We start from the raw sequence: 22,234 nt of genomic DNA on the forward strand, positions 1-22,234 counted from the left end.
CTCTCTCTTCCTCTTCCTCTATTTTTTTTTTCAAATTCATTGCAGTAATCTAATCTGCTAGAAATAAATGCATGTACCAGCCAAAATAAAAAAAGAAACTACATAAATTACACAATCACATTGGCATTTTTAGAACAAAAACTATGAGACGCTTAGTCCGGGGGTGGAGAGGAGACCCAGGTCCGAAGACCGTAGGTTCCGGGATGGAGTGGGTTGGTGGAGGAGGTCGGCCAGGAGTTGGGGGGCGAGGGTATGCAGGGATTTATAAGTGATGAGGAGGAGTTTATAGGAGATGCGGTACTTGACAGGGAGCCAGTGGAGGTGCATGATAGTGGAGGTGATGTGCTGCCAGGGCTTAGTAGAGTAGAGTTGGAGAGAGGGATAGAGGGAGATGAAGAGAGAGAGAGATGATAGTGGTGAGACAGATAGTAGTAGTTGTAGCAGCTGGAGTCTGGCACGTCCACAGCAGCAGAGATCCAGAGGAACCTACGAGATCAATTGATCAATTAAAACATCCTAACTTTTTAACCTCCTTTATTCCAAGCTTACACACATTTACAAATAATTTGCTGCTAGTTTATACTTATCAAACAGACATGAGAGTGCTATCAATCTTTCATGCCTCTCTCTGTAAACAAGCACATCAGAAGTGGAATTTTACTCAGGGACAAATCTAGAGACCAAGAGAATTTGGACAACATCAGATACAAGTACGGTGAGGCAGCCTTCTATCATCACGGCCCACGCCTGTGGAACACCCTACCTGAAGATCTGAGGGCTGCACAGAGCATCAACATTTAAAAACAAAACTCAAGACCGACCTTTTTAGTCTCACTTCTAACTGAGTTTCATTCTTATAACAGTTTTATTTATTTAATATCTAGTTCAAATTTAAGTCACTTTTATTCAAATTAATTTATTATGTACTTATTTATTTTATTTTTTAAGTATATCATCTTATGTTCTTTTAATGGTGAAATGTTTTCGTGTTTTATTATCTTAGAATTTTATTTTGTTGAGTTTAATTTCCTGTGTTGAGGTTTAACATCTTATTTTACCTCCAGTGTTTCCTCATTAAGATATCATGAGAGCGTTTCCTCAGTTTGTTCAGTAACTTCTTTTTTATTGATTTATTTTATTTTTATTGTTTTTATTATTATTGTTGCACATATTGTGTTCTTAACCTTAGGATTGTGGGGTGGGTTTGGGGTCAGGATCTTTTTCTTAATTTATTCTATTCTAAGTTGTTTTTATGTACAGCACTTTGTGTTACAATGTCATTGTACTTTATAAATAAAGTCTGATTGATTGATTGAAGTGCATTCTTGTCAACTTCTCACTTTGAAGAGGTTTTTATTCTAACCTCATTCTACCATTCTTGCTTCACATGTTATTCACACATGAGGTTAATTAAGTTTGCCCTTATCTTGTCTTATAACGAGGCTCAGCAGACTCAACACAAATGTTCCAGTTTTTAATACAAGACGTCTTCTTAGCGACGCTAAGAATCTTCAAGCTCTTATTATGAAGGAGACAACCATAAGCTGTCTCCCCTGGAGAAAGGTCACAGTAAAGTGATGGTGATGTCAGTGAGGGTAGATACACCGGGACAAATCAAATCAGCAAAGATCAAAGCTTTAAATTAATAAAGGGTAAGATCTCTTTAAAATATGTACATAACATAATAATTACTGATGTATAAATCACTCTGAAAAGACTCTTTCATCTTTATTCCATAAACAGTATAAAGGCTTTTAGAGATATCACTCCCTTTAGTCTGCACGATCAGCTCCCTCTGAGAGCTTCACATGTCGGTGTCTGAGATATAAGTCATGTTCTTTTCACTCGTTTGGCTCCTCTCTGTGCCTCCTCCACTTCAGGCTCCTCTTTGTGAGCGTCTGTGGACAGGGAGGGTTTGGATATCAGAGATTGTTTTGTTCTAGGGGACTTTGGTGGTCCGGTGGAAGCTCCAGAGTCCAGATCATCGGCGTGGGCAGCAGGGTTACATCCAGCTCCAGAAGTCTTGCTGCTCGGGGAGGGTCCTCCCTGACTTTGATCACAAGGCTCACACAAGGTTCTTTGTTCTGAAGAGCTTATCACGGATGGATCGTTCGTATCTGATGAGGTCAGGTCTGCGTCATGACTGTAAGTCTGTAAAACACAAAGACAGAGAGGTGTTTAGACTGATAACACCTCTGTTTCTACATATGTATCAGAGGCAGAGCTCTGAGAGATGGACAGTCTCTTAGAGGAGTTGAGATCGTCACCTTCTGATTGTTGTCGTCTCCCTCAGTCCCCTGCATTGGTCCTATAGCTGCTGGTCTCTTCTTTCCATCTTTACCTACAGTGAGAGAGTCCAGATGAGACGGAGAGGAACCTTTTAGGGTGTTTAAAGGGATATTTCAGTGTTTTTGAAGTGGGGTTGTCTGAGTTTTATGTCACTAGTAATTGTACTTGCCACTACGGATGCTGCTCAGCTCGTCCCCTGTGATGAGAAACTGCAGGAGAAACAGTATGCAAGCTAGGCTACAGATTTGTGCAGACGGGTCAGTCCTACCAGGTGATTTATCTCATTTAGAAAGAGTCTAACCCGAGCACTCATCTCAGTTTAGGTGTATGCTCTACTGGGATTTTATTTCAGTGCTCTGCCTACAGCGCACTGATCAGCTAATCAGATCTATAATGTACATCACTGACATACTGTCAAGTTTTTGACATTTTTATGTCTCAGTTTTGCATCATGTGATCAGGAAATGCCTAAGATTACTCGGCGGAAACAGTGACGTGTTTAGAGTTTGTTATATCAGCTCAGTCTTCCCCTTCAGCAGCTCACAGTGTTTTGATCATGTAAACATGTCATGTAGATCATGTGTTGTGTCACCATGCTATAAAACAGTGATAGCCGAACACTTACTTTGAAGACCAACTTCCATTCAGATTTTCTGTTTTTCTAATTTAAAGGTGACATATCACGCTCTTTATCATCAATATATATTGGTCTAAGAGGTCCCCAAAACATGTCTTTAAAGTTTATGCTCAAAAAAACACTTTGAAATCAGATTTTGGTCTGCCTGAAAAGTTCTCTTCTTCAGTCCTCCTCAGAACACTCTGTTTTCCCTCTGACCACGCCCCCTCAGGAAGTGGATGTGCCTCGGCTCTCCAGCACGTTGATCTAATGTTTACATGTTGGCTGAATATACACTGCTGCTCAGAGATCACGTTACTTCAACCCTCTGAATCTGATCCAGAATCTGATCCTGACGGAGAGGCGCCTGCAGCAGGACCTTTCTGAAGGATTGGTCACAGATTCTGTGTTTCTTGTTGTTTTATTTATCAGTATGTCGACGTGTGTCTTGGTACACAGCTACAGCTATGAACATGTAGCTATGTGGCTATGCTAATTAGCGCTAGCACTTATCCATGACAAATAAAAATCATCCCCTAGATCTTCAAATCTGCAGACGTGGGGAGTAAAACCGACCTCTGCCAGAAAGGCAGCGGGAACTTTTCTGAAGGATTGGTCACAGATTCTGTGTTACTTGTTGTTTTATTTGTCAGTATGTAGATGTGTGTCTTGGTACACAGCTACAGCTACGACATGTAGCTATGTAGCTATGCTAACTAGCGCTAGCACTTATCCATGATAAATAAAAATCATCCACTTGATCTTCAAATCTGCAGAAGTGGGGAGTAAAACTGACCTTTGTGTTTATTAAGACAGCCTACAACTAGCATGCCTCCCTCCTAAGGTCATTGTTAGCACACATGTTTACAGGTAATGAAAAACGGAGGAGGGGTTGAGTTGTATTTTATACAGTCTATGGGCTGAACAAGCTCCGAGCTCTGACTCCGTGACAGACCAGATATTGTTGTCACACACATTTACAGAAAGGTGGAGAAATCAGAACAGGGGCAGAATGGATTTTTTTCATTCTCGGGGGGTTTGTAGACATGCCAGGGAAACATATTTCAGGTAGAGAACCATTAAAAAGTCCATTTTGCATGATATGTCACCTTTAACTCCTGAATATTGAAGAAAGTCAGAAACAAACTTGGACTCTGGTTGGTGAACGTCGCAGACTGCTGTCCTTTTTGATCCGCTGGTTTATCTGAATTCACAAAGGTCCAGAGGGACTTTTGTTACCAAGTCTTACTCGTGACTGCAGTTAGCTCGCTGTTTACACACCTGCACCACCAGGTAACTCTGGATCTCTCCTGCTCTCCAGTTTAGCTCAGAAGTTTCTCCTCTTTTTCCTCTGGTGCATTGAATCACCTTTTCCTCACTAAACTCCAGCTCATAAACATGTCCACGTGTGTTGGAGTAAACCACATGACATCGATGTGGTCAGAATCACTCATTATTAAGTTTAATTATACTGTATATTAGGGGTGACCCCAAATAGTCGAATATGGGACGATTCGTTCTAACGAGTCTTAGTCGACTGCCAATCTCATAGTTGAATATTTGCATATGAAACGTTGATCATTCCATTCAAACCATGGGGGTGCTCAATGTCTAATTTTACATTATTTTCCTGTTTCCCGTAAAAATAGTGTCTCATATATCCTATTTTATATAAATATAGACTTATTTAATGTAATTCTGAGAACAGCTCTTGAAGTGTTAAATCTCCTTAAAGTGGTAATTAAATCTCCCCTGGTAATTAAAGGTGGACTCTCCCATTTAGCGGGACCTGTGGAGCAGACGTACCTCAGCTGGCCTAAAAACTTCAGTTGATCCTAAAAAATAGTGATGAAGATGAGGAGCAGCTTCATGAAGAGGACTGTGAGATCAAGGATTACCGGACCACACAAAAACTGTACGGGGCCAAAAGAACGAGGAGGGATACCCAAAGCTGCGCAAAGCCTCAAAAACAATCCACAGCATCCCATCCACCTCCACACCATCAGAGAGGATATTCTCAAAGACAGGATTTACAGTCAACAAAGCAAGGAGCGCACTTCTGCCCGTACACACGATGGTTTTCATCACGTACAATTTGAAAAGACTCAAGCGGACAAAGACGCGATGAAAGACTGTTTTAAAAGGTTCTGTTAAGAGATTTAAAAACCCTTTAGCTGGTTCAGGTTTGATTTTGAACATTCTACAAATGTTTAGCCTTAAGTTGGACAAACTACCCTCCTCAGTGCTGCTCTCTGCTGTGTGAACACTGTTTAAATATCTCCTGATTCCTTATTCTATAGTGGAGCGTTGTTCCATGTTTAATGGATGGTGGCCTTATTTGAGTTTTCTCTACTTCATCACCTCGTTGTTTTTGTAATATAGATTTAAAAAATCTAAGTTTTATACTTATAATATTCTGTTGTCCCTTTTACTTTAAGCTACGAGTCTCTTAATTGTAAAGGGTTATGTGTAATATTGTCATGCGGTCACCATCATGCAGACTTTGGGTCAATAAGGAAAAACAACAAACATTCGACTATTCATCGACTATGGGCAAAATCTGATGAATCAGATTCCACTAAGCAAATCCTTAGTCGGGCTCACCCCTACTCTATATACAAATAGTGCAAAAACAAACAGGCTTTCTGGAGGCACAGTGAAGTTCTGAAAAAAATCCCAGTAGAGCGAACACCTAAACCGAGATAAGTGCTCGGGTCTGAGTCTTTCAAAATTAGATAAAGTACGTGGCAGGACTGACTCCATCTAGAGTGATCTGTAGCCTAGCTTGCGTGCTGTTGGGGCCCAGCTGAGCAGCATCCGTTGTGGCTGCTACAATTACTAGTGATCTAAAACCAAGCGGCACCCATTTCTCGTTCATCACACACTGTACTGGGTGTGAATTTTTTTTTCTATGGCGACAATTTTAAAGATATTGAGATTACGAGTCTTCCAATGAGAGGCACAGCTGATTTGATTGACAGGCGGGAACACTGTAGCTGTTGGCTAGGAGGCTCAAAGCCCGCCTCTTTATGTTACAATCGCTCAACAGCACGAACATGGCTGCCGCCCACGATTGGCCTCAAAACAGCGCTTCAGAAACAGATGGGTGACATCACGGATACTACGTCCATATTTTATACAGTCTATGTCTAAAACTCATTTAACCCCACTTCAAAAACACTGAACTATCCCTTTAAACGTCTCATAACACTGTGATCACAGAGAAGTATTGTTTTCAGCGTGACCTTTACAATGAGACCTCTTTCAAACCAATAAAAGCTTCTGATGTCCGTACTGAGGGAGTAGCGGCCGAGCTGGATGTTGAGCCAGATGTTCCTTCGTTGAGTCCAGTCCCCTGGAGCCTCCACTTCATACAGACGCTCCTGATGTTCCTCGTGCTGCAGCAGGAACCTCCTGCACACTGAGAGCACACAGGAGACACAGAGAAGCTCTCTGAATGCTTTAAAGCTAACTCACTGAAGGAGGAGCGGAGGGTGAACAACCTGTTCTCAGGAAGCCAGGACTCCTCAGAGTCTCTGCAGGGATCATAGATAACTGGGAATTTAGGTTCAAATCCAACAGCTGGACTGATTCTATTCTCTGTGTTAAACTTTGAGGTGTATGATCTGCTGAGTAACATAGATGTAGGGTCAATGAGTGTGTGTGGGTGAGAACTTCTTATGTAAGTTCTTTAAAAAAGGCAGGGATGTTAAATACCAGTAATAATAGCAGGAAATCACACATCACTAGAGACATTTCTCATCGAAATATGGAAAAACTCACTTCAAAATCCTTCTTCTGACCTACAAAGCTCTTAATGATCAGACACCTTTGTATCTTAAAGAGCTCATAGTGCCCTATTACCCCTCTAGAACACTACGCTCCCAACATGCAGGCCTGCTGGTCGTACCTAAAGTCTCTAAAAGTAGTATGGGAGGTAGAGCCTTCAGTTATCAGGCCCCTCTCCTTTGGAATCATCTACCAGTCAGGGTCCGGGAGGCAGACACCCTCTCTACTTTTAAGAGTAGGCTTCAAACTTTCCTTTATGATAAAGCTTATAGTTGGAGCTGGATCAGGCTTGGACCAGCTCTTAGTTATGCTGCCATAGGCTTAGACTGCCGGTGTAACAGACACACTGACACACTGGGATCCTACCCCCCCCCCCCTTCCCCCCAACCCCCTCATCACTTACTTTAACTCTTCCTGTCCCATTAAAGTTACTAACCATAGACCTTTCTGGAGTCCCTGAGCTCCCTTGTCTCGTAGGTTCCTCTAAGCTGCCGTAGACGTCCTCCTGCTGTGGACGTTCCAGACTCCAGCTGATACGGACGTGCTGGACTCGACAACAGCTACTACTGCTTGTCTCATCACTATCACGGCTCCCTCTCTCTCTTATTCTCCACTATCCCTCTTTCCAGACCCAACTCGGTCCAGGCAGATGGCTGTCTAACATGAGTCTGGTTCTGCTCAATGTTTCTGCCTGTTAAAAAGAAGCGTGTCCTCGCCGCTGTAACTAGCTAATAGGGAAAATTGGGAAAATCTGGAAATAAATTCCTAAGACAAAGGAGCTCTCTGAGGACCTGCGGCTGCACATTGTGGATGCTCACAAGTTAGGAAAGGGCTATAAGGCCATATCTAAATGTTTTCAAGTTCCAGTGGCTACAGTGCAGAGTATTATTAAAAAATACAAGGCGTCCCGCACTGTGGAAAATCTCAGAAGACGTGGTCTGAAGCCAAAAGTGACACCTGTGCTGGCCAGGAGGATAGTGAGAGAGGTGGAATCTGGGCTCTGCTGGTGGCAACGTCTCAAGGCAGACAGTCCAACGGACACTGCACACTGCTGGGTTCCACGGACACAGACCAAGGAGGACGCCGCTTCTCTAGATAAGGCACACAAAAACCCTCTTGGCCTTTGCCAATGCTCATCTGGACAAAGGAAAGACTTCTGGTCTTCTGTTTTATGGTCGGATGAAACAAACATTTATTTTGTTTCCACAATGATGTATCTTTCATATGGCGTAAAAAAGGAGAAGCCTTCAACCCTAGAACACCATCCTCACTGTCAAACATGGTGGTGGGAACCTAATGCTTTGGGGGTGTTTATCAGCCAATGGACCAGGGAACCTAATCACAGTAAACAGCACCATGATAAAAGCACTATACATCAAGACTCTCCACAACAATATCAAGCAGTCTGCAGAGAAACTTGGCCTTTGGCACCAGAGGACATTTCAGCATAACAACGACCCAAAACACACAGAAAACAAAAGTGGTGAAGAAAAGGTTAGTGGACAAAAACATGAATGCTTTGCAGTGGCCCATACATAGTCCTGACTTGAATCCAATTGAGAATCTGTGGAGGGAGCTAAAGATCAGGGTGATGGCAAGGAGACCCTCCAACCTGAAAGAGATGGAGCTCATCACTAAAGATGAATGGGCAAAAATACCAGTGGAGACATGCAAAATGCTGGTTAGCAATTATAGGAAGTGTTTGATTGCTGTAAATAGTCAATAAAGGCTTTTCTATTGATTATTGAGAAGGGTATGAATCATTTTGGACATGCCACGTTTTGTTCAAATATAAATAAAAGCTGAGAAATATTTTCTTCCACAATGATGCCTCTTGTATATTGTTTTATTACCGCCTGTGAGATGCCTGTGACATTTCCAATCAAGAAAAAATGTACTGGTTGTATAAAAGTAACTTTAAGTCAAAATCTGCCAGTGGTATGAATCATTTTGGGCTTAACTGTAAATACTAGTGATGGGCAAATGAAGCTTCATGAACGTTCTCTTGTATTTTTTGACTCCTCTAGATGGCGCTCTCTGTTCAACAAAGGGTTAAAAGCACACTGAATTGCCATTCATTGAGCCTTTATTTTTAAACCAAGAGCGCCATCTAGAGGATTCAAAAAATACAACTAATGGTTCATGAAGCTTCATTTGCCCATCACTACTTAATACCTATGTAAAATATTAAAAACAAGTCTAGTGAAGTTTCAAAAACAAAAACAAAAACAAATAGTTATTGGGGCCTCCATTTTAATCCTGGTTCTGGTCATGTTCAGATTGCTCTATCCTCCATTTTAATCATACAATAAGATTTGAATGTAAACAAGCAGAGTGTCACAGTGTCACATGGACGGAACCTTCAGCTGAGAGTGTGTCATTGTGACTTCACAGAACAGGTCTTCTCTATATATGAAGCCAACCGTCCAGACAACTGGATCATTTCAAACCTTTCCAAGAGAGACTGAGAGAGAAAACTGACAGAGCTGTACAACATGTATGTGAAAACGCACGCAAGAAACCTCAACGGGAACAAGAGGTCCTTTAGAGGAGGAGCTGCGCAGAGCAACATGATAAAAGCCACCAAATTGCAGAGAAGGTGTTGTTGGAGTTTGTCCACCTCCAAACTCCAACAAGATGTGCACCAGCTCAATCAAATGCTGAGTAGAGAGAAGGACCAATGCTATAGAGAGAAGATGGAGAGGATGCTCCAGAGTAAAGACTTGGATATCACCAAGAAACAACTGAAGAAAGAGAGACAACTCAAAATAACATTCATCAACAGGTGCAAATATCTGGAGGGACTCCTGGGTGACAACACAGGAGAGAATTCTCTCATGCACTTAGGGAGCACCGACAAAATAAAGAAGACCTCTAATGGCTTTGAAACAATGCAAGAAGACCCCTTGACCAGCAGTAAGGTCTTAGCAGATCTCCAGGCAGAGGTGAACAAGAACAAACTACTGCAAGAAGAACTGGACAAGGTCTTAGCAGATCTCCAGGCAGAGGTGAACAAGAACAAACCACTGCAAGAAGAACTAGACAAGGTCAAAGCTGCTCACCATGAGATGGGTGTCAGGTACCAAAATGACATGCTAAGTGCCATGCAGATGATGAAGACCCTCAAATGTGAAATCCAGTTACAGACGGAGGTTCACGCTGACCTGGTGCAAGACCATGCTGACTTAACATCTCTAACATTGGATAATACTCTCTGTCAAGAGATGTTAGAGGAGAACAAGGGGCTTCACGCTGAGATCCAAAGTACCAGGCAGCAGATAGAGACCCTTCAGTGTGATCACAAAGCACTCAGTCAGGAAATGGCAGAGGTGAAACAGAGCTACGAAAACGACATGATCAGTGCCAGGCAAATGGTGGAAGCCCTTCAGTGTGAGCTTCAAGAACAAAGACAGACTCACTCTGACGCCCTCACAGCTTTAACCATGGAGCACAAAGCACTCTGTGAGGAAATGGCAGAGGTGAAACAGAGCTACGAAAACGACATGATCAGTGCCAGGCAAATGGTGGAAGCCCTTCAGCTTGAGCTTCAAGAACAAAGGCAGGCTCAAGCTGACAAAGTGTCCCAAGACCAGTCCGTCATCATGACCTTAAAGGCTGAACACCATGCCACATGTCAGAAGATGGCACAGGAGATGGCTGACCTGCAGAAGAGTGCCCTCCAAAAAGAGCAGATGATGGTGAAAGAGCTGGAGAGAGTCAACACTCAGCTCGATGCCCAGAAAGACTACAAGGAGCTCAAAGAGCTGAAGACCACGGGCGTGGGGGTTTTCAGAGCAGCGATTCTGGAGGAGAGGAGCAAAGTCAGCAAACTCCTAGAATACCTGGAGGAGTACAAAGCACAACACCAGGAGCTGAATAACAAGTACACATCTGAAGTACTTAGTTTACGACAGCAGGCTGAGAACCAGAAGCAGAAGTTTGAAACAGAGATCAAGTCTTACTCTGACAAGCTGACACAAAGCCAACAGCACATCTCCCACCTGAGGGCCCAACAGGACGCCCTACGCCAGCACTGCAAACAGAGGGAGAGCTTCTACCTGAAGAAGCTGAATGAGTTGGGCTCTCAGCTCTCTGAAGCTCCAACTTAAAACTGAGCCATGACTTTGGGTTTACTCCGGGCAACTCCGGTTTCCTCCCAAAAATCACAACAATAAAAATATAAAATGCATATAAAGTTATCCTCTGTCGTGAAAATTCATACCTGATGTCAAATATAAATCTGTGTCACAACATTTACAAAAACTACAATAGAGCTGAAGTCAGTAGTAATTATGTATTTATTTGTGGTATGTCCTGGTTTTGGAGGTTTCAGGTGCTTTTGGTGTTCATTGCAACTCAGATGAGTCAGGCAGAGTTATGATCCACAGATCAAAGCTAAAAATAAATTTGCTTGATTTCCAAACAAATGTTATAATCTAGACAACACTTAAATAGCAATTAATTTATCCACCATTGAGACTAGTATTAAATCTTACCAAGTACCAAACTAAACAACTTAAGGCTGATTCATACTTCATCAGTCATGTCCTTATTTGGGCAATCTGGTAATCTTAATATCTTCTGAACCGTCACGTTAGTAAAAAATTCACCCCCCGTACAGTGTGTGCCGATAGAGAGATTAGCTTCCTAGGGCCAAGACGTTTTTTGAACCAGGCTGTAAACATGTTTATTAATGCTGCAAAGATCGTCTTTTTCCCATTCATGTGGTCTCCGGTGTTTCTGCAGCCAGCCTCAAGCGGACTCTCGATGTATTGCAGTTTATAACACTTCCTCATGGGCTTCATCGTTTGAGACCAGAGGTTGCCGCTTGGGCAAGAGGCAGGGTAATAAGAGTAGAAGATTAATAAGAGTAAGAGTATTAAAGTAGAAAAACAGAACACTAAAGTTACTTTCTAAGGTAAATATTTAATATCTAATGCAAGAACTTAGCCAGTAACTTAGTTACTCTTTGATCAGTTACTTACATCACATGTTGGTGAGTCTTTATTCTTGTTTGAACTAAGCACAGGCTGCACTGTACTTTTGAAATATGTGTAAAAGTGGGCATGGCCATTTTTCCACCAAAGAGTGTTTTTGTGCAAAATAAATGTTTGCAATGAATTCAGAATCCCAAATAACCCCTAGTTTGACCACTCACAAGCTGCTGACTGCAGACTTAAACATTTTCAATTTTTCACCAATAAGGTTCCAGGTACACAAACTTTAAACAGCTGTCATGGATTTTTCTACAGGAGTTGAGATTACATCTTTTAATATGTATTATTAGAGACCTTTATGAACACATTGGTGAAGACATTTTTTGGTAAGGAATTTATTCCCAGATTGGCCAAACATGGGCTCATTTTCCCTGACTATAAATACAGTGAGGTGCAATGCTCACGGTGGATTAAAGTTGGAGTAGGACATCCTGAGAAAGCTGCAGCAGTTAGCCTGATTTGAAAGGACACAGCCGAACAGAGCCCTCCCCCTCCCTTCAGGGCAGCCTGTAGGGAGAGGGGAGGGCCAGGCCTCCAAACACATTGACGCACTGTGGCAGACTACAGCTGGAGGATGATATCACGATAGATAGCAGTGGAGAGGCGAGCGATTTACTTTGTTATTTTCATCAAAGGAGTCTTATCCTGTCTTGGTGTTGGGTCTCTGTTCATAATTTGACATAGAGTGGTCTAGACCTGCTCTGTTTGTAAAAGAGTCTTGAGATAATGTTTGTTGTGATTTGGCGCTATACAAATAAAGATTGATTGATTGAAAAAAAAACCTGTATGATAAACAGACCCTTTGGGGGAGAGAGTGGGAGGTACAAAAGGATGAGAAAGGAAGAGAAACTTTGCTGACCTGCCACCATGCTGGGAGATAACGGAGAGCTGACTCCTAAAAACTTCTCTGTGGAGAACAGGGAACAGAAATCCTCCAGCATCTGAAGTCCAAATCCTCTCCCTCTGCTGCTCCTCCTCACCAGCACTGTGTCCAGAACTGGCAGCGTGTAGCAGAGAGCGCTCCAGCTGTCACACAGGCTGCCTGAAACACAGCAGAGGAGGAGATGTTTTCAACAACACAATCCAGGACGTTAATACACCAGCCCATCATAGAGAGAGACAGAGGAGGATTAGGGCCACTGGATGAATACATGTGGAGGGTGGGGAAGCAAAACATCTATTTTTTGAGGTGTACTTTTTTTTTAAATTAGGAGATTAATTAAGAATTATTAATTTAATCTCAGAAAAGGACACCTTAAAATTGTTTTATTGCTCACCAGCCTTCCCAATTTTAATTTTTAAAGGCCCTAATCCTCTCCTGTAGAGATCAGCCTGATGTATACCAGATTTTTATGCTCAATGTGTTAAATGGATTTTAAAAAATTTAATGACACGTTACAGATTTAATTAACCCTCCCGCAATTTAAACCTCCAGAAACTGATTGTTACCCAGGTTTATGTGTCAGGTACTTTATGTTCCTTTGTTGACTATCTAAATAGCCTTTAAATAAAATACATTTCAAACATAAACTCAATTTAAAGCATTCAGAAGGACTTTATTATAAAACAGAACATCAAACTGCTGTGAAAAGTGCTAGCGCTAGTTAGCATAACCACATAGCTACATGATCGTAGCTGTGTACCAAGACACAGTCAACATTAGATCAACGTGCTGGACAGCAGAGGCCACATCCACTTCCTGAGGGGGTGTGGTCAGAGAGCTCATTCTCATTTAAAGGCACAGACACAGAAAACAGCCTGTTCTGAGCAGGGCTGAAAAAGAGGGTTTTTCAGGCAGACCAAAATCTGATTTCAAAGTGTTTTTTTGAGCATAAACTTTAAAGACGTGTTTTGGGGACCTCTTAGACCAATATATTTTGATGAAAAAGAGCAAATATGTCACCTTTAAAATGTACATCCCTCATATAAATATATAAACACACACTCTGCAACACAGCTGAACTTGCAAAAAAAGCAGGAAAACAACAGGAAAGGAAAAACAGCAGAGTGAAGGTGCATATTAAGGCTTAGATTTCTTTCCTGTGTGCACAATACACACAATACACACAATACACACAATACACACAATACACACAATACACACAATACACACAATACACACAATACACACAATACACACAACCCCAGAGTGCCAGAAAGTGTTCAGAGTCAAACTGTTGAGCAGCTGAAATCCTGTCCCGGACTAAAATGGGAAAACATATCGCTTTCAAACTCCCAAACGTTTACTGTGTTGTTGAAAGAAGAGGTGATGCAACAACTGTAAACATGCCAACTTAATCTTAAAATGAACATACATTTTCATAAAACAACATGTTTCAGTTTCAGCAGTTGTTATTGTTGAATGTCTGAGGACTCTCAGTAAACATCATGGACTCCTGCAGATCCACTCTGTGAGAAGGGAACAGGGAGGACACCTGCATGTGCTCCTTCCTGTGGGACAGACTCAGTTCACCGACGAGGACACAGAGTGAGGACGCCTCACACAGAGGACGTCCAAGGACAAACATCTGTCAGGGACTTCTGTAGTCCGGTTCAACTTGAGACAACTTTCACACACACACGTTTCTCTGACATGTGACCATCCTGGTTGACATCACAGATTTAGCACACACACACTCACACACACACACACACACACACAAACACACACACGCACGCACACACGCACACACACACACACACACACGCAGAAGGGACTGATGGTGAGTGTTAACACCAAATGTAACACCTACATCCTCTGCTCAGAGAATAAATATCAAGGCTCCAACACATGTTCATCTTTTACTTCAGGGCCTTCCTCGCTCACTCTTCTTCTTCCTCTCTTTCTCTTTCTTAGCTAGTGGAAACCCTGGGAATCTCTCAGGAATCACAACCCACTCTGTGAAAGGGAAATTACACATCCTTTTTTTTTTTTCCATAGGTGGACCTTCTTAGAAATTCTTGGGAAACACTTCCTGCTCCAACATAGACAAGAAGAAACACACACTGTAAACCTGAACAGGGTGAAATGACTCCAAATGTTTGTGGTTACTGATTACATAAGAGTTTTTAAGTAGTGGAAATACTATGTTTGAGTAGAACTGAAATGATAAAATACGATTTCGGTTAGCTCAATTGTTTTCTTTCTTTTTTAAAATGAATGTATTAGTTACATTTTTATATGTTTAATTCCTACATACTGGATGAAACTGAGTCCATGTCCTGGTTTGGTTAGTTTAGTTCTTGTGTTTCATGCCTTGGTTCCTCCTTGTGTTTATTCTGTATCAGTTATCCTTTGTCTCTCTTGAGTGTTTAGTGATCCATGACTCTTGGTGTGTTTTCTTAGTTGTGTCTTGCGTTTCCTGTTTTGTTTTGTAGTTCTGAATCCTTGTGTTTCCTGTTTTATGTTGTAGTTCTGAATCCTTGTGTTTCCTGTTTTATTTTGTAGTTCTGAATCCTTGTTTCCTGTTTTATTTTGTAGTTCTGAATCCTTGTGTCTCCAGTTTAGTTTTAAGTCATGTCCTTGTGTGTTTCCTTCCTTTAGTGATTCCCCTCATTAGTCTCACCTGTCCTGTGTTCACACCTGTGTTGATGACTCTGTGTATTTAGTCCCTCACTAGTCTCACCTGTCCTGTGTTCACACCTGTGTTGATGACTCTGTGTATTTAGTTCCTCATTAGTCTCACCTGTCCTGTGTTCACACCTTTGTTGATGACTCTGTGTATGTAGTTCCTCATTAGTCTCACCTGTCCTGTGTTCACACCTGTGTTGATGACTCTGTGTATTTAGTCCCTCATTAGTCTCACCTGTCCTGTGTTCACACCTGTGTTGATGACTCTGTGTATTTAGTCCCTCATTAGTCTCACCTGTCCTGTGTTCACACCTGTGTTGATGACTCTGTGTATTTAGTCCCTCACTAGTCTCACCTGTCCTGTGTTCACACCTGTGTTGATGACTCTGTGTATTTAGTTCCTCATTAGTCTCACCTGTCCTGTGTTCACACCTGTGTTGATGACTCTGTGTATTTAGTCCCTAACTAGTCTCACCTGTCCTGTGTTCACACCTGTGTTGATGACTCTGTGTATTTAGTTCCTCATTAGTCTCACCTGTCCTGTGTTCACACCTGTGTTGATGACTCTGTGTATGTAGTTCCTCATTAGTCTCACCTGTCCTGTGTTCACACCTGTGTTGATGACTCTGTGTATTTAGTCCCTCATTAGTCTCACCTGTCCTGTGTTCACACCTGTGTTGATGACTCTGTGTATTTAGTTCCTCATTAGTCTCACCTGTCCTGTGTTCACACCTGTGTTGATGACTCTGTGTATTTAGTTCCTCATTAGTCTCACCTGTGTCCTGTGTTCACACCTGTGTTGATGACTCTGTGTATGTAGTTCCTCATTAGTCTCACCTGTGTCCTGTGTTCACACCTGTGTTGATGACTCTGTGTATTTAGTTCCTCTGTGTCCCCTGTCCCTTGTTGGATCATTGTACGTCTTCCCTGTACCGGTACAGCGGTTTCGCATAGTCTTTCCTCGTTCCTTGGCGCTTTGTGAAGCACAGCCATTGTGGTTTTTCAAGTGTGTGAAGACTTACGTGGTGAGGCTGGTGACGTCATACGCAGCGTACCTCTGTACACTCAAAAGTTGTTATTTGGACATGGATATGAACTCAATAAAACTGATCCACATATAATTAAAACAACATTAATCGTTCAGATAACTCAATTATTCACTGTTGGTTCAACTAAATAGCTGGTTTTGATAGTGTTGTAGTCCAGACCACATTAACCGAGACCAAGACATGTCCGAGACCAGAGTGCACTGAGACCAAGACAAGACCAAGACATTTAGGGATCGAGACCGAGTCAAGACCAAGACCAAGGCAGAGCAAGACTGAGACAAGACCAAGACCATATCAATGAAAAATCATCATGAGAGTTACCAAAATAAAAAACTTGTGTTTGTTTTATTTAAGTTTGCTTTAATTAAATACAATCAACAGCAAAAAACAAGGTTCGGTTTGACTTTGTTACCTTTCTGTTGACGCACTGTGAGAGACTTTTCACTCCTTAAGTTTTGTTTTGGTCGTCGTTAGTTTAACTTTGGATTAGAGTTAAAATTGTGTTTTCGGTTGCCTGTGATCTCAGGAGAGGTAGGAGGTTGTAGCGGAAGCTGAGCAGGATTATTTTGTCAAGCCTTTTTTTCTCATCAGTTGTGTACATTTTCTATTTTCTAATATTTGTAGTGTTTTTATCTGATGGGTTATTGTTGTTGACTGTGGTAATCCTGTGGCAGGTATTTAGCTGTGCCCTTCTCTTAGTGTGCCTCCAGAGTTTGTTATTGAATGTGTGTTTATTACTTAATTTAATGACTTAGCAGACATCTCTGGTCACGGGCACACACAGTGTCTCCTCCTGTCATCTATCTCCATTCATTAATGCATGAGTGCAGGGGGCATCACTAACCGTAGCACCGTGCAAGTCGCGGCCGTAACAGGTGAGGAAAAATGAATGAATGGAGATAGAGGGAATGGGTTCCGCTGGATGTTGCAACTTTAGTTCGACAGGTATTGCACAGTACCTGTTTCTGGTGCACGTCTGCAGCCTCAAACCCATAATACTCCCAAATGACCGACGTGTTTTTCTTTGGGATTAAATCCCCTAACTCTGCTTCTGGTTCCACTGAAGCCATTTCAAAACATGTTAATGTTATAAACACGAGGAGCAGGTTAATACTGATTGGTTAGCGTGACCTGTCCACGAGTAGCATGCCACTTCTGATTGGTGAGCTTGGCAGGATGGAAGGGAGACGGCATGTGTTTGTAAAATAGTTGACACAACAGATCCTGGGTCAGTCAGGAGCGCTGCAAAAAAAAACCCCAGCTTTGACGATCACAAGATCACAAAACAATAAGTTGTTCAGCTCTACTGGGTATTATGACTTTTTCTCCAAACACAGCAGAAAAAAGTACTTTTTTTTACCCCATTCCTACCAACAGAAGCTTTAGAAGGAGTAACAACCAGTGTTTGAACTTGAAACTTTAACTCCAACATGAACTAATCACTGCTAGACAGAAGCAGAAAGGAGCACATCCCTCCTCCTCTGGCTCACTCTCCCTCCTCCATCCTACCTTTGTGTTTGACGGTGTAGAAGCCGACCGCCTGGCCGTCTACCCACAGTAGTTTGCAGCTCTCTGTTCGGGGGTGTAGGGAGAACAGCACCTCCTCCTGTGAGGACCTCTCCACGACCTGACTGAGCAGGAACACGATCACCCTCTCTATGATGGACTGCACCTGTGGACACCGAGACACCTCAGTGAGCTCAGCAGCATTGATGCAGACACACACACAGCACTGCTGTAAGGACTGAATGAAGATGTTCTCTGTTGATGCTCTCACACTGAAACTTTAGTAGCCAGCACATTACTGGGATTATCAGATGGGCTCCATGTTATTTTCCTCTTCCCTGATATTTTAGATGAATTATAATAAAAGGTAAACAAAAGTCTTCTCAAACGTGTTGCTCTGTTGAAGATAAAATACAAACAAACATACAAAAACAAAGTTACCAACATCAAGCCTCTTCTGGATTCACTGGACGACCGTAAGAGGTCGTCCACACACCACCACTTCTCATGCAGGTATAGAGCCACCACTGAAACACAGAGCAACAAGCATTAGTCTTTGTCTGGCATGTGTGTGTGTGTGTATGATATTTCCAAACCTTGTGTAGGATCCTCAGGAGGGTGGAGCGCCAACAGTGTGCAGTCAGGTTGGTCATCGTCAAACAAATGTAACCACCTCACATTGTTTTCTGTGATCTCTACCTGAGAGGAAGACAGGAGGACAAACGTCATACATCCCTGACCTGAGCATGTCAGTGTGACGACAAACATCTTGATATGTTTTCAGAACACCTTTCTTGGCCTCATTAAACAAAATGGTGACACTTGGATGTTTTTAGAGAGTAGCATACACGATCTGTCTCAACTGTTTCACCAGATGTTTGTAAGATTGTTTCCAGTTAGGGATGTAAGGATATATCACAAGATGGTAAAAAATCGATACAAATAAGAGTGGATTTAAATCGATTCAACAACATTTGAATTGCGATGTTATTTTTAACCATTAGAGGGCGCTATCTGCATTTCACTCTGCATTTTTAACATCATAAAGTCTCTTGTGCTGCTCTCTCGTCACTCGCTGAGTTGAGGGTAACAGACATGGAGGCAGCAGGTGAAGACCGAGCAGTTCAGGATGCACCTTTGTGTTTACAGTCTGAGGTACGGCAGCATTCTGTCTTTCCCTGACATCCCTGAAGACAAACATGTCAATTCACAGCCAGGAGCATAAACTGCACTTTAGTTTATTTAAAGAGATTGACCTTATTTGTTTTAATATTTAACACTTTCATTTTCATTTCACCCCTTCCCCCAACCCCACCATCACTTACTTTAACTCTTCCTGTCCCATTGAAGTTACTAAGCATAGACCTTTCTGGAGTCCCTGAGCTCCCTTGTCTCATAGGTTCCTCTGAGCTGATCTGGACTCTAGCGGCAACAGCTACTACTACTCGTCTCATCACTATCACCACTCCCTCTCTCTCTTATTCTCCTCTATCCCTCTTTCCAGACCCAACTGGGTCTCAGCAGATGTGTGTCTAACATGAGTCTGGTTCTGCTCGAGGTTTCTGCCTGTTAAAGGAAGTTTGTCCTCTCCGCTGTAACTAGCTAAATACTGGGAGGTGCAATGCTCATGGTGGATTAAGGTGGGGTCAGACTGAGTCTTATCCTGTCTTGGTGTAGGGTCTCTGTTCATAATTTGACATAGTGTGGTCTAGACCTGCTCTGTTTGTAAAAGAGTCTTGAAATAACGTTTGTTGTGATTTGGCACGATACAAATAAAGATTGATTGGTTTATTGATTGATTGATTTGGGAATCGTTCACTTTCCATTTCTCTATAATTGTTCTGAAATTTTCCAACAAGGTATTTTTGAGTTTTTTTTGCAAGGTGCTGAAAAAAAGTGTGCAGTGGTTTTATTTGAGTTACAACACACCTTCAAAATGAGAAAGGTTTACTTTGTTTACAAAGAAGTATAAGAGAAAATATATATATATATTACAACTGTCCATATCTGAGAATGGAAATAAAATAATAGTTATTTAAATTTTGAGTTCAATCCAGTTTTCTTAAAAATCGTTAGAGAATCGTGAGTGAATCGTATCCTAAACCAAAAGTCAGGATTTGATTTCAGTCAGACAACTCCCGTTTAAATTGTTTATTGTAGCAGCAAATACATATTCATGTTTGGCGCCCAGGCTCCGGCCTCATCACTCCCTTCAGATAAGTTTACATGCAGACTTTGAGGAGTGATGAGCAAAACATACTAAACACCCCCGGAGCCTGCAGGTGGAAGCTGGGGAGGCGGCGGGGAAGAAGAAAATATCAGCAAGTGCATGCAGCAGCAGAGGCGTTGACAGGCAGAGGGAGAGATGGGAGATTTTTCCCCAGTTTAAATAGACCACCAATTTGAGAGGCAGAGGGCAGGATTGGATGATGGTTATGAGAGTGGGACATGTGACGTGTATGGCATTGCAGCTCGAGTTGTCTGCCTGAACTAGCTCGCAGGCGTCACTCCATTTGAATCATGGGTTGAGTTTATCCTTACATCCCTCCTTTCAGTATACTCTTATTTTATAATAATAATAATATTAATAATAATAATAATAATAATAATACATTTTATTTATACAGCACCTTTCAAAGCACAGTTACAAGGTGCTTTACACCATGGCTGCAAATGCACACCGGCAGAATAAAATAATAATAATACCTTCATTTATATAGCACCTTTTAAAAACCAGGGTTTACAAAGTGCTTGACAAGCAACAGGGCAAATAAAAACAAACACAAAGAGAAATCAGCAGCAAAAATTCAAATCAGACATAATAACAAAAAGAACAGCTTCAGGTGTTTTTTGACCAGAGGAACTTTACCCCTGAACTAAGTGTGTTTTGACCGGTGGACCCAGGGTCTAAATTAAGTTCAGGGGTAGATAATCTGCCCTCTAAAAATCCCCTGCTTGGGGGGGTAGTACTTTTCAAAGGTCCTGGGACTTTTGGGGGGCAGGGCCTGCAATGCTGAAAGTGTCTGATTGGTAGATTAACTGCAGTGTTTTTATTCCGCCCGCCGTCCACAATAACATCACACACATCTGTGATTCACTTGATTTCTCTTTCTTTCATTAGTTTTGATTTGTTCTATCTTTTTTGTATGTGTGTGTACTTTTCAAAAGAAGAAGCTGTGATTCTCTTGATTTAGCAGCTTGTAACAGTAGTCTTCTCTCAGCCCACCGTGAATGCGTCTCTCCCGGTGCTACGGTTTTAAAAGTGACCCTGTAAACTGGAGACCTTCAGCTGAACGTGTCAGTGTTTGTGGAGTTTACACAGCTGTTGAAACACAGAGGGAGTTCCTGGGAATGCAAACTAGTTTAGTTTTTATTAAGATTTCAAAATATCCTCATCAGATATTTAATGATCGTCTAAAGACGTTTATGAGGGATGCATCCGGCTGAAAGTCTCCAGTTAACAGAGTCGCTGTTTAAACCAAAACACCGATCTCTGCCAGGGCAAAAAAAAAACATTAGATGTGAGGCTTGAGCTGATAAAAGTGCAAGATATACTACAATCAGGTTGTGCTGGAATTAAAATAAGTAAAACCATTGAGCCAATAAAACAATAAAACAGGATTCACAATAAAACAAATTAAAATCTAAAAGAACAATTAAATAAGAATAACAAGCAATCAGCAGATTTACTCTAAAAGGCCTTTCTGTAAAAGTAGATTAAGGAGTGATTTAAAAGAAGGTGTTGATTTTAAACAGCTATCTAAATAAGAGATAAACACTGTTTACCTTTGGCTCCTCTGATGGCTGAAACCATCCATCATGACACAGTCCTGACCTCAGAGAAGTGAAGTAACGTTCAGGTGCAGACTTCAGGTCGCTGTAGTCCACATCTGGAAGGTCTACAGGGTGCATGGTCTGTAATACAACAACTCACACATTTAAATACAAAGCTACACCTGTATCCTTAAACTAATGACTTTAGTGTGACTATTAAAAGATACCTGCATGATCAAACTGCAGGATGAGGTACAATGTGTAGGAAAGTCTTACTTCCGTATCGGCGTGTTTTCAGTGAGAGCACATGACATGTTAAAGTAAGTCAACAGGCGGTGCTATCGCAGCATTACTAACATCATGTTAGACAGAGAGCCAGGATCAATGTCTCTTTACAGATTCCTCTTGGAACAGTGTCTTTACTCACCTGACGGCCGAGAAGACAACAACACAGCTGAGTCACACACGGTGCTTCAAGAGACTCCACCTGTAACCTCCTCAGGCAGACATTGAACGCAGCTCCAACACAACAGTGTATCTCTCTGAACAACAGCGCCACCTTCTGGCGACAGAGAGGCACTACAACACTTCTTCTTCTACAAGCTCACCAGCATTAGCTAAAAAATACCGGAAACGAATGAGG

General features: G+C 41.9%; 1 protein-coding gene across 7 annotated transcripts; it reads right to left on the reverse strand.

Moving 5' to 3' along the window:
• Window positions 1-1,461: 1,461 nt before the first annotated feature.
• Window positions 1,462-22,168, reverse strand: fam169b (family with sequence similarity 169 member B). Of its 7 annotated transcripts, none has more exons than XM_034686706.1 (10): window positions 22,019-22,168; window positions 21,819-21,831; window positions 21,604-21,732; window positions 18,414-18,516; window positions 18,259-18,344; window positions 17,821-17,983; window positions 12,551-12,733; window positions 6,165-6,326; window positions 2,268-2,341; window positions 1,462-2,151 (listed from the first exon to the last, which is right to left on the reverse strand). In XM_034686706.1, the coding sequence occupies exons 2-10, from the start codon at window positions 21,822-21,824 to the stop codon at window positions 1,831-1,833; spliced, it is 1,227 nt and encodes a 408-aa protein (XP_034542597.1). In that variant the 5' UTR covers window positions 21,825-21,831; window positions 22,019-22,168; the 3' UTR covers window positions 1,462-1,830. The 7 variants fall into 7 exon arrangements, with proteins under 7 accessions (XP_034542597.1, XP_034542599.1, XP_034542598.1 ...); XM_034686708.1 differs by having other exon boundaries at window positions 21,819-21,862; XM_034686707.1 differs by having other exon boundaries at window positions 21,819-21,866.
• Between the last annotated feature and the right edge of the window lie 66 nt (window positions 22,169-22,234).

Source organism: Notolabrus celidotus, chromosome 6, assembly GCF_009762535.1.
Source record: "Notolabrus celidotus isolate fNotCel1 chromosome 6, fNotCel1.pri, whole genome shotgun sequence".
Lineage (NCBI taxonomy): Eukaryota > Metazoa > Chordata > Actinopteri > Labriformes > Labridae > Notolabrus > Notolabrus celidotus.